This window comes from Cotesia glomerata, linkage group LG2 (genome assembly GCF_020080835.1).
Source record: "Cotesia glomerata isolate CgM1 linkage group LG2, MPM_Cglom_v2.3, whole genome shotgun sequence".
Taxonomy (NCBI): domain Eukaryota; kingdom Metazoa; phylum Arthropoda; class Insecta; order Hymenoptera; family Braconidae; genus Cotesia; species Cotesia glomerata.
Window position 1 is genome coordinate 23,854,087 of NC_058159.1, and position 16,848 is coordinate 23,870,934.

General features: G+C 27.5%; 2 protein-coding genes across 6 annotated transcripts in view; one reads left to right on the top strand and one right to left on the bottom strand.

Moving 5' to 3' along the window:
* Positions 1–268: 268 nt before the first annotated feature.
* LOC123259293 (probable low-specificity L-threonine aldolase 2) lies at positions 269–2,115 on the bottom strand. Of its 3 annotated transcripts, none has more exons than XM_044719656.1 (5): positions 2,060–2,115; positions 1,660–1,698; positions 1,479–1,596; positions 1,333–1,416; positions 269–1,265 (listed from the first exon to the last, which is right to left on the bottom strand). In XM_044719656.1, exons 2-5 carry the CDS (start codon positions 1,690–1,692, stop codon positions 379–381), a joined length of 1,122 nt encoding a protein of 373 aa, XP_044575591.1. In that variant the 5' UTR covers positions 1,693–1,698; positions 2,060–2,115; the 3' UTR covers positions 269–378. The 3 variants fall into 3 exon arrangements, with proteins under 3 accessions (XP_044575591.1, XP_044575590.1, XP_044575592.1); XM_044719655.1 differs by lacking the exon at positions 2,060–2,115 and adding an exon at positions 1,814–2,012; XM_044719657.1 differs by lacking the exons at positions 1,660–1,698; positions 2,060–2,115 and having other exon boundaries at positions 1,486–1,578.
* A 1,594-nt stretch (positions 2,116–3,709) lies between these two features.
* The window catches only part of LOC123260016 (myosin heavy chain, non-muscle), a 31,282-nt gene continuing 18,143 nt past the window's right edge, over positions 3,710–16,848 (top strand). Inside the window, exons 1-2 of one of the 3 annotated variants that reach the window (XM_044720914.1) lie at positions 3,710–4,163; positions 4,240–4,921. In XM_044720914.1, the coding sequence (XP_044576849.1) occupies positions 4,565–4,921 (357 nt within the window). In that variant the 5' untranslated portion in view covers positions 3,710–4,163; positions 4,240–4,564. The other 2 variants (XM_044720916.1, XM_044720915.1) reach the window with 2 other exon arrangements.

The window sequence follows — 16,848 nt, forward strand, 5'->3', positions numbered from 1 at the left end:
TTATTCATAAAGTAAAAAGTTGACAAGTTTTTATAATGTTGAATTAAAAAATTTTGTTTTAATAATTATTAAAATTTTATTCAAAAGTCAAAATGAGTTTTCAACAAATGTATTGATTATAATTAAAAATAATAACTTATAATGACATTAAAATTAGCAGTCACTTGACCATTTTTAAATTTTTTTAACAAATAAATTTGTTCAGAAAAATTATTCTTAAAAAATTGCATTTTTTATTGTTTAAAATTTTTACATGTCAATTTTTTTTTATAATTTTTTTTGCTAATATAATTTATTTATCTTCAAAATGATTAAATATCCGCTAAATTAATTTTCATTAACTTATAATATTTAGTTAAATACATTTGTATAATCTCTCTAATTAATAATTGCAGGATCAAACTGAGAAATGACATACTTGAACTTTTTAATGGCAGCATTGAGCATTTCATCAGAAATATCAAGATGAAAAACTAATCTCAGGCAACCTTCCCACTCAGCCCAAGCTTTGACAATAACTTGATCATCTGGATGATCATCAACAACTGTCCCAAGTCTATGAACCACTTTCTCAGCATCAATAGCCTCTGAATTATTGACATCAACAAAAACCATGTTAGTCTGGACACTAGCAGCGTTAACGTTGATAATCTTCGAATTCATTTGATTGATCGCCTTCATCATAGCAGTCGCCTTCTCATGGTCCTTGTGTAATCTGAAGCGACCATCCAGGGCAACCAAACCAGCAGCAGCTAGAACTCCAACTTGGCGCATTCCACCACCCAGTAGCTTCCTACAACGACGTGCCTTGATGATAAATTCGCTGCTCCCACATAGTACTGAGCCAACTGGAGCACCCAGGCCTTTGCTGAGACAAAATGTCACCGAGTCTAAGCCTCGAACGATGTCTTTGACACAAGTATTGCTACCAATCGCGGCGTTCCATAAACGAGCGCCGTCCATATGTACTTTTAAATTGTTGTTCTTTCCAAATTCCACAACTTCTTTTAGCCATTCTAGCGGCAAGATTTTACCATTTAGAGTATTCTCAACAGCAATCATTCTTGATATTGGATGATGGACGTTTTTTGAATCGCGCAGTCTACTTTTTATCGTGTTTATATTAAACGTGCCGTTGGAATTGTTGGGAATTGTTGAGATTGTCACACCGGCTATCTGGGCTGCTGCTCCTTGCTCATGCTGAACTATATGACAGTCTTCACCCAGATAAATTTCGCAGCCACGTTGGTCACAATGAACCATTACTAAAAAAAAAATAATTATTTAATTGGTAAATTTAATTGATATTCATGCTTTATTAAAAGAACTTACTGGCAATTAAATTTCCCATAGATCCACTGGGGACAAAAAGTGCTGCTTCTTTTCCTAATAATTCTGCAGCAACTTTTTGTAGCTCTAAAATTATTATTAAAACGAATTAATCATTCAGTTTATTTAGTTATTATTATAAAAAATACTTATAACAGTTGGATCTTCTTCACAGACGTCATCACCAACTTCAGCATCAAACATCGCTTGTCTCATTTCTTTACTCGGTTTTGTAAAAGTATCACTACGTAAGTTGACAACCATTACCTAAACAAAATTAATGGTAATTAAATAATTTTATTTTTTTAGGTAAATTTAACAAATTCTTACCTCGTCGGAATTGTTTTTTTCTACGGAGTACATTTTTCACTAAAAAGAAAAATATTTAATTGAAAAAAAATAAATTTTAAATTTAAATGAATAATTCTTGAGTAAGAAATAAAAATATTAAGGATGAAAAAAAAATAAAGTGTTTTAAGCGTACAATATGTTGGCAAGTAGGCGTTAATTTAAATTCAAATTACAGAACAATCAGACGAATTGTATTTGTTTAAAATTTTTTTATTTTAACGGTACTAGTTTAAGAAGTAGAATTTAAAATAGCAATGCAGCAGACTTTAAACTAATAAATTTTACAGAATACTAGGTGAACTCTACAAGAACTAATCTTATAATACGCAGCAATTTATCGATTATAATAATGATTAAATTAATGATAATGATGGATTACATAAAAAGATGAAGCAATTGAGATGAGTCAGTTTATTATTGATATGAATACCACTGAAAAAGAAAAAAAAAGAGAGCATGTTGATACAGTTGATCTTAACCACGTCGCATAGTCAGAAGTTATCCAAGGCATCTCTCTATCTAAGCTTCGTGATATCAACCGTAATAGTACATGAAGCATTCATGAAAAGTTACCTTAAGAGCAAATGATTTCCCGCCTTTAAAGTACTCGCATTTAATACTGCATTACTTATATATATAGACATACTTTTTTATATATTTGTTTTCAAGTACTCAGACACCATTAAATCTAAATCGTTCATCTCTCAATTTAGTCATCGACGTGTTCAATTTTATTTAGTCTATATTTGGATTAGGTTTAGGTCAAATTAATTTGCTAACGATTAAGGATAATTTCAATACTTAAATGTGTTAATTAATTACTTATTTATATTATATAATTGACTAATTATGTAGAAATAATTGTCAGAGAGAAATTTCTGTAGCTCGCGGATGTGAAATTCTAAATATTAGGTTTTAGTCGTTAAATTTTCTTATAAAGAAGTACCGCAAAAAGATATTTTATTGTACTTATGTGAATTACCTTACGTGGAATTAACCTACATACGTATTTTAATTGCATCATATGGAAAATGAATCACATCCAAATAAGTGATAAATCGTATTAAATTTAAATTAAATTTAGCGCCATCTATAATAATTTTTAATATTAATTTTGTAATTAATTATTAATTTATTCAAACATCAATGCTCAATATTTGAGATAAAAAAAATTTATTGGTATAATGTCATACATATTTTATGAATTAATCATTTAATAATGATAACATGAAATATAATGTAAAAAATTTTATCTGAAATGGTAATCTCATACAGTACCAAATATGTAACTAATTGTATGACTCATATGTTTGTATATTTTTTAAAATCACCTTGTATTGTAGGCCAACCGGTTTTGCGAACTTGGGATTTATTTTGATTTATTGCTCTATTTATTTTTTAACCAATCAAAAATATGTTAAACATTGAAAATTAATTTACTTTTTTATTAATACTCATTTCAAAATTATAATTTAAGCGTATTAAAAGATATGTTACATTAAAATTAGTATTATAAAATTTATATCAATAATGTGAATATTTTTTTTTCAAAATATAATTTTTTGAATAATTATTTTTAAAAGATTGATTTATAACAAAAAAAAATTAAACATTATTATAAAAAAAACAATTTTTAAATTTAATAACGTCAGAAAGTAAACCACAGTCGATAATTCAGTTTGTTAGGAATTTATAAATTTAAATTCCGAGCTAAAACGCGCCAAAAATTTAAACCAATAAAATTTGAGCCGGTATTTAAAACTCGTTAATTGTAAACTAAAAATATCTTTTCTGTTAATAAATATATTATTTATATTTAATTTAAAAATTATTAATATTCGACTGTAAATTTTTAACAGCTATCACTAATTTGTTATATTTAAATTATTTTTTATAAAAGTATAAAGAATAAATAAAAATTACGGCAAGTTTCTATGTAAGACCGTTAAAATTTGAATTAGCGTCTGTGGTGCCGCTAGACGGAGACAGCAGTCGAGGGAGCGTGACAGTGGGATTTAAAGAGTATACAATCGACAGTGAAAGAAAGTGTACGTTATACATCGCATTACAAACAAGAAAGCTGGGCTGGTCCATGCATGTGTACTTTATCTTTGCTTAATAAAAACTAAAGTAAAGAGGGAGAAGTTATCGCTTTGTACGTCTACGTCTGTGCCATGGGGGTAGAGAAATCGGCGTTGACGATTTGGATTGGGGAACGGTACTGAGACTGAGAGAGAAAGAGAAGTGACTCTGTTCCGTGGACGTTGGAGTTGGAGAGGACTGGGACTGGACTGGAGTTAGTAGTAGTGAGTAGTAGTACACTACGGCAGCGGTCGTCAGTCGACAGTCGAGTCTGAAAATTAAACGATTAAGAATCACGGCATTGTGTTTTTTTACATGTGCGGTTTTATTCATACTACTCGTACCAACACATTATCGCAAATACTATTACTAACTACACAACAAATAATAAAACAATTCAGGTAAATAAATTAAAAAAATAGTCTTCTTATTAATTAAATAAAATAAACTAAAATAAAAAACGGTTTGATTTTTTAGTTCGGCGTCACAGCAACTGCAAGCCCGTGGCAAAAGAAGAGGTGGTTTTTTAAAAAAATAATTCCCATCTCGATTTGAAATTAAAAATAAAATAAATAAAGACAGTTGAATTGTTGGGTGTAAGAAAAAGATATACGTGCGCGTGAGTTTAATTTTTTTTACCAAGACAAGAAAGGCGGTGTACTCTCTCTCTCTTCTACATCAGCACTATAGTAGTAGTACAGCAACAGCAACAGCAGCAGCAGAATATTCAGTGTGTGTATTGGTGTGTGTATGTATACTTTGTGTTATCCGTGTGTGTGAGTGTAGAGTACGCTAAACAAAAATGGCGGACGGCGATTCGAGGGTAGACCGGTCGGATCCAGAGCTACGTTATCTATCTGTCGACAGGAATAATTTTAATGATCCAGCTACACAGGCAGAATGGACCCAGAAAAAATTGGTTTGGGTCCCACACGAGACACAGGGATTTGTCGCCGCTGGTATCAAAGGAGAGCGCGGTGATGAGGTCGAGGTTGAAATTGCCGAGACCGGCAAGCGGATACAAGTCGCCAAGGATGATATACAAAAGATGAACCCTCCTAAATTTGATAAGGTCGAGGATATGGCTGAATTAACCTGTCTCAATGAGGCGTCGGTACTTCACAATCTCAAGGACCGGTACTACTCTGGACTCATATATGTAAGTTTTTATATTGTTAAGGACGTTCATAAGTGATATTACGAGACTAATTATTGCTTATTAATCGTTGATCATTTAGCATTGGGTTATCGTTAGTTTGAACAAAGTTGAAAGCGATTAAATATTTATTTTTGGATCATATATCCGTTACTTTTTGTTTTTAAATTTTATATGATATTTAACGGAGCAGACGTCTGACAATTTTCTGATTTTTTTTAACAAATAAATTATTGTCAAAAAATTTATTTACTTGTGGTAATTTATTTCCAAAAAATTAAATTGTCAGACATCTGTTATTTGGATTATTTAAAAAAAAACTAATAAGAATATCTAAGCTTTATTTAAAGTATATTCTAGATTTAAAAAAATAATACACTGATAGAAGGATTTGTTTATAGTTAAAAAGATTTGTTAATATTTAACAAATCATTTATTTGAAGCCATTTGTTAGTCCTTAACAAATATTTCTTAGTATTTAAAAAGATTTATTAATATTTAATAAATGAATATCAGATTTATTAAATACAAACAAATCATTTTAAATACTAAGAAATATTTATTTAATATTAAAAAATGGTCTCTAATAAATGATTTGTTAGCTATTAACAAATATTATTTAATACAAATAAATCCTTCTATCAGTGTAAAATTATTTTTTCAAAAAAAGTGCTTTAAAATTTCTGGATTATTTATTGAGGATTTCAATGGAAAAAATTTAAATCACGATGACATGTTTGTAGCCGTGTTAAAAATAGGCAACAGCGCACGGAATAAAAAAAAATGTTAAAACATAGGCTATTTTGTAGCTGTCAAAATATTTGAAGAACTGAACAAATTTTAAAAGAAAAAACAGAAAAAACAATCATGAAAATTCAATACCCGGTTTATAAAATTAATTTGAGTTAATTTAGAACGATTGAGGTTTAGAAAAAAATATTTTTTAAATATTAACAGGTGTATCCTATTTAATTAAAATTTGGAGTTGGTCAAAGTGAAGGATTTAATAATTTTATGAACTACAATTGAACTTTGTAAACAGTAAGCTAATTTGATTCACAAATCCACATGAACGTCTTTAATAAAAAAATTTTATATACTAGTATTATTATTAACATTATTCTTTTTTTGGAGATTTATTTTTATAGATGATGGTAGATGATGTGCTAATTCGTGAGAACAGGCCTCACTTTAGATTTAAATTCCAATTGAAGCTCTGACGTTGCACAGACAAGTTAATAATGACCTTGTCCTTCATAATTTATTTACAAATATGTGTGTACATGCGTACATATTTTAGATTTAGCCGAAGATTTATATTATTAATACCCAGACTATTTTTTTTGAGATAAGCATTATATATTTTGTAGAGAATTATTGTATTAGGTGGTCTGCGGATATGAAAGGGCTTACGTCATTCCTTGGACAAATAAGGAGCACTGGTTTACGATACTATAGATTTTTTCTTCTACATATATTCTTCAGAGACATACCACCAGCTACATTATATTTAATCCTGGATGTCCATATTTTTTCTATCAATGGAGTAAAGCTGGATTCCAAGTTATTGGAGCGACATTAAAAAAACTCTTAGCAAAGTTGACGCGGTTTTATGCTAATTACTCGTTAGATTAAAGAGTTGGGTAAATAACAAGTAGAAGTTTTAATTATTCAATGAGATAATAAAATGACAGCCGGCCGTCATTTACAACGCGGGAGAGCTTGAATACCGACTCGTCGTGGTAATCATTTAGTTGTTGTCTATGTGATACCACGTGAGAATGCGTAGTTTTAAAAGCGAATATGAGTTTAAAGTTGTAATTCGCATTTAAAAATTTTAAATGCGGTGTAATTTACACGAGTACCCTCCTGTAGCACGTTTTTTACACGTCATTATGTTTCTTGTTGTATTTTTTTATCTCTTTACATTACAAGAAATTGTTATATTTTTTTTCTAAATTATTGCTAACATTTTTGTCATCGATTTCACCTTTTACGTCAGCTCTTAGCTCTGACTCATTTTTGATATGGCGCTTATTACTATGAACTTAACATAGCTAATCTTGAAAAAATAAAAACTTGCTTTTAAATTATCATAAATATTTATAACAAAGAAATTTAAATATGAAAGTCAGATCTAGAATTTGCTTATATTTTTTTTTAACGTTAAAGTTTTTTAATTCCATATCATCAATACAAAAATATACGGCTAAAATATTGTATTTAATTTTTCATCTATGAAAAAAAAATAACAAACAATGTTTCTTAATTTTTAAAGATTTTTATTTGAAATTAGAGTTCATCAATATATTACAAAAATTTTTAATTGAATCAAACATGTATAAAAAATTTTCTAAGTAAATTATATACCAAATCCATCAATTATATCAAAAAATTAATCTTCACATGGTGCATCTTCTCGACACTAGAAAAAAAATTTAGCCTTATAAATTAAAAATAACAATTTTAATTTTTACATTTATGGGAATTTTTATTTTTCTAAAAGCTTCTGCCTTATTTATAATTACAAACTGTCCAAAAATAGCAAGTAGTAAAATTTTCCACATTTTATGAGAAATTTTGATTAAAACGGCAAAATTTTACTAAGCAACTTAATTAACATTAAAATACTCTAAAACGCTTCAATTTAAAAAGCGACAAATATTTCTTCCATTCGCGAAAAGTTAATCTAATTATTATCATCAATAATATTTTTTCAGTTAACTCAATCGCAATAAGGAAAAAAAATTTTTAATAAGCAAAAAAAGAAACATTTATTGCTTGATATTCATAAATAAACATTTTTAATAATAAACAATCAGCAACAACACAACTTATGTTTACAACAACGACTATTTAATTAAAATCAATTACACTAGACTCATTTGATGTCAAAGTTCGCATAATTGTTCCGATAGTAACTTAATCTAAGGCCAATGGTCTTTGTCTCCAATCTCATAAACATAAACATAATTTTTTATTCATCATATACACATACATTTATCATGTATATGACTGACAAAGTAAGCTTCCTTCTCGAGACTTTCGCTACTATTATCTGCATAGTCCACACCCATACAATTTTTCAGCGGGTAAAGTAGTTACAGAAGTTTGTCCGCTTGATATTAACCGATACGAACACGATAAGATAACTATGCAGCTGTGTCTAATATATGTACATATATATATTAACCCATACATACATAAACACACACTAAGTATCAGTAACAGTATCACTATCATCATATATTATAGTTTAGTTTGTCTATTCTATTTTTAAAAATTTTTTTCCTTTTTATTTCATTACATATTTCATCTCTCTGTGCCCGGTAACTACTTGTCATGTTGTCATTTCGTCACGTCTCGTTTCGCTTTTAAACTATAACTCTATTATTTTTAGAATTAAATACTCTCGGATTTAATTTATTACACATTATAAATAAATTTACCCTTTATTTTTCATTTTTATATTTTAAATTTTAAATCGAAAAAAAAAAAATATTTTTCTCAATATCAAGACTGAATAGATTCGCAGTAGATTAAATGGATTTGACACGACCACCCATGGATTTAATTTGATGGCTATGTCTCTTCGGAAAACCTTATTGAGCAGTAAATTATCATCGCTATTAATTAGCATTATAATTATTATTATGCTGCGGATAGATTACCAATGCAGACATAATATGACCAGACTATTAGACGACGATATATCTTGTTTATTGTTCACCAATTATCGATTATTATCTCCTCTTATCAGTTATTAGTCAATTGAAAAATTTTTCTCATTATTATTATTAATGATTGCAAGAACAAAAAATAAATATTAAAAATACTAATTAGTAATAGTGATAGTTTTATTTGAATTTATGTTGTACAGTATGCGTGGTAAAAAGTAATATGTAATATATAAGGCAAAAAGGTTGTTTTCATGTTCCTTATAGATCTTTTTTCAAAGTGACTCATGCATGACTGATATGTTAGCTGGGGAGACGAGAAAAGAGTAGACAAGATGATTAGATGTGGTTACTTTGTGAGATTAAATAAAGTAAAAATTATAAATTGCTTTAATAAGTAAATAAATGTTTTAAATCAATGTCGGTGATAGGCAAGTTGAATTTTTTTTTTTATAATTAAAATTTTTCAATATGGAATTTGATTTTACATGAACAAAAAATTAACGTTTGACGCATTTTTTATTATTATAATTATAATTATAAATCAAATGAAAAAGGTCACGAAATAAGCATATTTAAAAGTTTATTGTCCACGTAAAATAATTTGTTGTTAGATTTGTCGATCTGATTAAATTACACCACGTCAGCTTATTATATTTTTTTTTCATTACTCTGTTTAAACTTTTGCAGTATCAGCAGATTAAAATGAATACGAATAATGAAATGCACGTATTAACGTTTTATATTTATGCAAGTCAAACTTTGACGACTTGCTCGAAGAATTTTAAATAAAAATATAACGTAATGAACGCTTGTCGAAAGGAATTCATTGATTATTATTTAAAAAAAAATAGATGATTAATCGATGATACTCGTCTAAAATATGAATATTTTACATATGGATCTAATAATAAATTTGTGATTATACTTATTAGAGGAATTAATTGTTGACATTATGAGTAAGTGCGTAGTTATTAAATTCAAATGGTTTTCTCTTATCGCTAAATATGTAGGAGGTTGAATAAATAATAATAATAATAATAGTGATAATGATAATATTGTCGGTTGATTTCTCTCCTCCGCACTCTTTTGCCGTAGGAGGTTAACCATCAGGTTCATACACCTGTTCAAACATGTAAATATATCAAGTATATATTTGCGATACTTTATTAATATGAGAACATCTAATCAGTTTTTTATTTCTTAATAAACTCTTATTTATTATCATTATCAGACGCTCATTTGTTGGGGAAAAAAAAAATAGTTTATTTTAAAAAATTTTCTTTGGCTTAATTATATACATTTTACTCACAGAGATATTTTTTATATAAATTTAAATCAAAAATTGAGATGTAATAAAATTAATTAAAAATTTTTAATGAGGAACTAATTTCAGTCAAAAAGTTGGGAAAATTTTTTTTGTATCTTCAATATTCAAAAATTTTAATTAAAAAAATTTTCAAAATAATTTAAATTTTTGCACTAAATTATTAATATTTCATATTCTCAAAAAAGCAATTCAATATTTTTTTTCATTAAACAAAATTATAGTTCCAAAATAAAATAAATATTTTAAGCTCAATTAAAAATACCGAAACCATTAATTGAACAAAAAGGAGCTAAGTTTTTTATTATCTTTATCTCTTCCGAGTAAAAAATTAAAGTACTTAAAAATTTATCATTTATCACTTACAATCAACGGCCCGAAAAGATAATAATCAAGTATAAAGTATAAAATAATCTAAATTCCCCGAAGGAAATTCTTGGTACAATAAATGAAAATTGAGATGCATATGATTATTAGTTCGAATAGTATTCATTTCTCTAGTAAGAATTTATATGCGAGGGGCATATAAGTTATATTAGCAGTTAACTAATACCATAACACGCTGATAGATGTCAACATTATAATATTATCCATAACACAAGTACAGCTGATTGTAGGATTTAATGTAACGTAATGTGCTTTGAAAGACAGTAACAAATCGATATTCCATGTCTCATCACCAGGAATTTCACACCATACACCACAGCCAGGAACTAACTCTCTGACTAGGTGTGTATCAGTGTGTATCATGCATCTACTGCATACCTTTCTGAAGATGAGACGGCGGTAGAAAACTGACCACTAATCAGACACTATTTAGATATTCTAGTAGATCATACTTTACATTCAAAAGATATCAATCCCGTATATATAAATGAACATACAAAAAAAAGAGCTTTTTTTTACACTCCCACGAACTGGAATCAAACCTTCGGCCTTCTGATTACGCGTGAAAAGGATTTTACTAGAGTTTTGAATTTAAAATTAATGTGAACTTAATTTTCATCGTAATTGCGGGTGAATGCACTTGTCCGGATGTAATGGCCGAGAAGAGGTTAAGGATAAGGTTAGTTCGATATGTGGTCGGGTCAAAAATAGTCCGTGCCACCTTCTATTCCGCGAAGTCTACGCCAACTTTTTGAATGTGGCGCCAAAATAGACGACTTGGATAAATATAGAATTTATGCTGGCGTCTCGGGGGAAATGTCTGCATTCAAGTTCGTTCGCAATATATCTTCATACTATCAAATAAACTTTTGCTCCGTTTTAAATCGTCCAATCTATGCAACATTCAAAATGGAATCATTATGATTTATGATTAATAATATTTTCTATTTCGTGAGAAGTTCTCTTGATGTCGATGTTATATTTAATAGAACATTTTCATCATTATAAATTAAATTTATTAAAAATTCGAAAAAAAGTAAAATTTAAAAACTTTTTATAATTAAATTAAATATTTAATTGTTTTTTTTTTTTTTTTTTTTTCACTTTTGATAATTATTTTTCAGATTTGACATTTTTATTATTTTAATCTAAAATTTCTTAATTTTATGATCTGAAGATAATCTTGAAAAACAATCGAAATTCAAAAAATCAAGAAAAAAATTGATGGATATCGCTGAAGCGTAGAAAGATTGGGTTCAATTCCCTGCACCGTCCAAATTTACTAATCAAGTATTTTACAGCTCGATTAATTTTTTTATACCAAAAATTATTGTTTTTTCAACTGATGGCTGTTGATTTTTACTTATCAAAGTTTTCTTTTGAATTTAATCGACATATTTGCAGTAAATATTACTTCTCTCCCGATAATTGAATCAAGGACTAATTTAATGATAAAGAACATTTAAATAAAAGGCCATCTTGAGTAAAAACAATTATCCGGCTGTTTGGGATGAATTTGCGGGCGTATAAATTTGTGTGTACAAAGTGAAGATATCTTCAATAGTCCAGAGTATCTTTTGGCAGTCTGCCCGGCGTGTAGTGAATTACAATGAGCTATTCTATTTAATCACCCTTAGTTTCAGTGTTTACCGCTCTACTCTCTATACTATCAGAAGTTGCCTTTTTTTATATTGGACGACAATACGCGACTCTGTCCTCAATATATAATAGTATAATCAACAATCAGATCGGTGTCCTTTTATCTTACACGCCATCTTGGCTCTTTCTATAACTTTGTATTTCACCGACTAGTTCAGAGGCTAATAAATGACTGTGAATCAAAGAAATTTTATTTATTGTTATTATTCTTTTGTATCACATATTGCTGTAATATGTTTGTTTGGAAAACATATTTTAAATATTTATTCTATTATCATTGAAACACCATTAATATACTGTTGTAAGCATTTTTTATAAACTATGTCACGGAATTAAGTATCTTTGAAATTATTTTTCACTTAAATTAACCAATAAAAAATTTTTAAGTGTGTATATTCAATACATTAGTAATATTTATTTATCAATATTTACTCGTTATCACATCATACACTTGAAATAATTTTAAAAACACTTTAATAATCATTAAATATCCAAAGTAAATAAATGCTGACTTATTTTTAATACATTACTTGAAATATTTAAACTCAAGCTTTAGAAAATTTTTCAATTTTAAAAATTTTTTAACTTTGCTGTAGCTTTAAACTTTATAATATTTTTTAATAATTTCTAAAAATTTGAGTTTTTTTTTTTAACTATCCATCAGTCTAAAAAACTTCATATATTCAATATAACAGTCAATTTTAAAAAAGTTAAATTCACTTTGAAATACTTCAAGAATTTTGATAAAATAACTTTTAATGTTGAACAAAAAAAAATAGCCGTTGTAATTATCTTACATTGTAATAACTATTTTACTGTCCAATAAATAGTGAAGTTTTTTTTTATAATTTCAAGTAAGCTCGAGTTTGTCCAAATTTTCCAAACCAGTATTATTTTTTTTTTATACAATAAATATTAATATAAAAATATAATCATAAAAACATCAAAGTTGCCAATCTGTTTTAATTTTAAACTTCTAACATGATAAAGTTTATACATTTTCTATTAATTTTTCTCAAAATTTTCGCTTATTTTTCTTCACGTAATTTCGATTTCTTAATCCTTAGATCTTTTGAAAATAGTCGTTAATTTCCATAATTCCTCGCTATATTCATTTGAATTTATAAATTTTTTGTACTGTTCTCTGTTATTTAAAAATTTATTTCAACATTTCATTCAATTGCTTATTTTTCATAATGCTCTTTATAATTTTCAATTAATTATCATTTTTTCTTCAAACTTAGTCAACCAAATTTTCACCAATTTTTCTTGCATATTAATAACCAAACCTCAAATTTAAATTTCCAAACCCAAACTTCATAAAATAAAAAAATTTACATCAGTAAAGCTGGCATTGACTCACCTAGCATTGACAATCAGTATCTCGGTCATTATTCAACCAACAAAATTTATTCATAGAATTAAATTTTGTGCTTTTTTGTCGCTAATTACTTGTTCTAATTATAACTTTTTTGCTGGATTAGATTCCGAGCAATCATTAAGAATGTCGGTCAATGCTGACGTTATAAACATAAAAAATTTTTCTTTAAAGACGTAATTTCCAACCTTCATTTCCAAAAATTGTTCTAGTGATATCATCTGACTTAGAAACAGCAAAAAAGCATAAGTTTTCTTTCATCATAGACTAATTATGTTTTGATAATAAATATATTCAAAACATTTGTCTACTGATACATACCCAGAATGGTAAATATCCATGATTCATTTCTTTTCTCTTTCTTAAATAATCCTATGAGTAGAGCGAACCGTTAAAAAGTTATCACCTGTGTGAGTAAGAGCTCACATATTACTCACACGCTCACACATTTATACACACATGGCCGCAGATAAAGACGGGCGTGTATTAGTCCCTGCATTACTTACCTTTTATTTATACCGAGTAAGTTACACACATTACATTATATTAGTGTAGTGTGTACATTGATGTGAGGAAGGCCGTTTACCACGAAACAATCACAAGTAAGGACCAGCCATGTGTGTCAACCGGCAAGCCTTGTCCGGAGACGCTCTACTCAATGCTCGAAGCCCAAAGCTGATGTCATACCTGTTAGGTACTAGTACGGAGTTTAATTGGTGAAAAAACCCACCAAAAACGATTCAAGAGATGTCTTATTTTCCCTCTACTCTACTCTTATTCTACACAATTACTTTTTTTGCATAATACAGTCCACAATGCAATAGTAATTTCATTTTCCATTACCACGCTTCTTCATCATTTCAGTCTTAAACTTCATTATTTTTTACAACATATTGTAGAAAATCGAAATTAATAAAAATAGATATTAACATTCAAAGATGATTATTATTATTATTAATATCGTTTATCGCTTCACTGCAATTGCAATGCAAAAAATTTATTTTTAAAATAATAAATTCAGAAAATATTTCAGCTGCGAGTGTAGCAGAAGTGAAGAGCAGCGTGTTGTAAAACCGGCAGGTGTTTGCCATGAAATCGTTTCCAAACTCGCCCACAAGCTGTCGCTTAACCTATTTTACTTCCTTGTACATATATATAAATATGTATTATATGTATAATAATACTCTCGTACACTTAAATATATTTTGGTCAAAGACGTCACTAGATTTTATTGCTACTTTTTATTATTCGGGTATTCTTATCTCGACTTAACAGTTCTTGGCTAATGGAATAAATAATTTATTTACTAATTTCACTTTTTCTTTTAGATTCAACCGTGTGTCGTTTTTAATTTAAGCGCTTTTTGGTTTATTCTTTGCTAAAATTTATATAAAAAAAGTGTTAAAATTTTATTAGTTTAAATTAGTTAAAAAATTTAATCATTTATTGTTTTTATGTGCGCTAATAAGATTTATTTTGGAGTTATGAATTTGATTAATTTATTAAAAAAATCTTTTTGCTGGTAATTTTAAATAGAAACAATTTTTTTTATTTTGAAAGAATTTAATTTAAAAAAAAATAAAATTTTTTAGAAAGTTAAAAATTCAGAATTTACTTTTAAATAAAAATATTTATTGATTAAATAAAGCTATAAAAATCTGAGGTTTAAATTAAAATAAAAAAATCCATAAATTCAACTTCCAATTTCAACTTGAATAAAAAATAGTAATAGTTCTAAAATTTTAAAGAATTATGTGATTCTTTAAAAAAAAATGACGTCAAAAATAATATGTTTTTCCTATCTCACCGATAAGACCAGCTATAAACTTCCAAATTAATTTGCTCTATTCACTAATTAAATTTATGTTGGAAAAAAAAATAATAATCCAATTACTTAATTCAACGATTTTAATTTGTGATAAAAATAGTAGACGAATTAATTAATAATAAATAAGTTGACACTAAAAAATAGGGTAAAAAGAAATCTGACTTTTGTACTGAGAGACAAATAATACATATGTATGTATGAGCAATACTTTTGTTTGAAATGGAGCCGCGTAAATAAATAGTATAGGCAATACATAATAAATCAGGAGATGTCAATACTCGTGTATAATACTAGAGAACATGGACGAAAAAATAAAATAAAAAAAAAGGATACTTGATGAGTAAGTAGAATGACTATGGCTAAAGTCGAGTCCTTATAAGGATATGAGGTGTCCTTAACCTGGATATCATAGTAGTGCTTATGTTAGGTATACGTACTGGAGAACTGTTAGCCAGAATAAGAAACGTAAATGTGGCATGGAGTATGGAAAGAGTAACAAGCAAAGAGAAGACAAGATCCTCGACGACTAAGATATTAAGGCTAATACAAACGAGTATTGTTGTTATCCATGTATTTTTAGTATGTACACAATTGTGATGTGATATGTTGTCTCGTAGCGCCATGGGCCACTACTTCCTTTTATGGTTAACCCATATTCCCGTATTGGAGTAATGAAATAATACGACCAGTTACGACATATACATATCATTATTTTTTCCTTTTGCGTTTTTATCAGTTGACTGTACTCCGAAATTTATTTTAAGTTCATTATTTTTTTTAATTCGCATTTTAAATATGTTTGATTATTTAAAATTGATTCTATTAATTGCTCTAAAAATGTATTCGTCCTTTAGTTAGTGGGTTGGTGATTCGATATTCCTTTTAGGTAAAAAATGTTTACGAACTTGAAACATTTTTTTTGTCGAAAGATTTATGTTTGAATGTTAGCTAACTTTTCAATTATTAAGGTTCAAAAAAAGTTGTTTTCACTTGGTAGATACAAAAAAAAACTTTTTCTTTTTGTATTCGTGGTCTCAAAAGTTAAGTTTTCGATTATAATTTTGAACTGTAAAATTTTTACAATTAATTATAATAAAACTAGTTCAAATGTTTGAATAAATAAGATATTTAAAATTATATAATACAGATGCTTTTGGCAAATACATTTTCTCTTCATAAATACACGGATAAAAAAAATTAAAGTGATTCAAAAGAAAAAATTTTTCATCAAGAACATTATTTTAAAGAAATTGACCATCTTGAATCAAGCAAAAAATTATTTTAATCAAATAAAATTTACTTCACGTGAATTTAAATTCAACCTAGAACAATTTCTTGGATCTAAAATTTTTCTGCTTGCTTCGAAATGATAAAACTTTTGAAAATAATATTCTTGGTTAAAAAATTATTTTTTTAAATCAAGTCAATTTTTTATTAGCGTGTTAAAAAATCTAATTGTAACCATTTTAAAGATGCAAAATTAGCAAATCTCTGAGAAATTTTTGGCTTTTATTTAAAAAATAAATTAGTATAAAAAAAATTGCATTCATAATTTTTTGAAGTTATTTCATGTGGAATTTTTCTTAAAAATTTATCTATTAAAAAAAGTTCTAGAAACTATTAGATGTTTCCGTAGATTTCAGTATTAATCTATGCAAAAGAGGATTGTGTGAT

What these genes read in the sequence shown, in the direction of transcription:
- LOC123259293 (XM_044719656.1), bottom strand. Translation starts at nt 1,692, where the DNA reads ATGTACTCCGTAGAAAAAAACAATTCCGACGAG. An exon ending in AAAAAAACAATTCCGACGAG is followed by an intron (nt 1,597 to 1,659) that starts GTAAGAATTTGT and finishes AATTTTGTTTAG; the next exon opens with GTAATGGTTGTCAACTTACG. An exon ending in AGAAGATCCAACTGTTATAA is followed by an intron (nt 1,417 to 1,478) that starts GTATTTTTTATA and finishes TAATAATTTTAG; the next exon opens with AGCTACAAAAAGTTGCTGCA.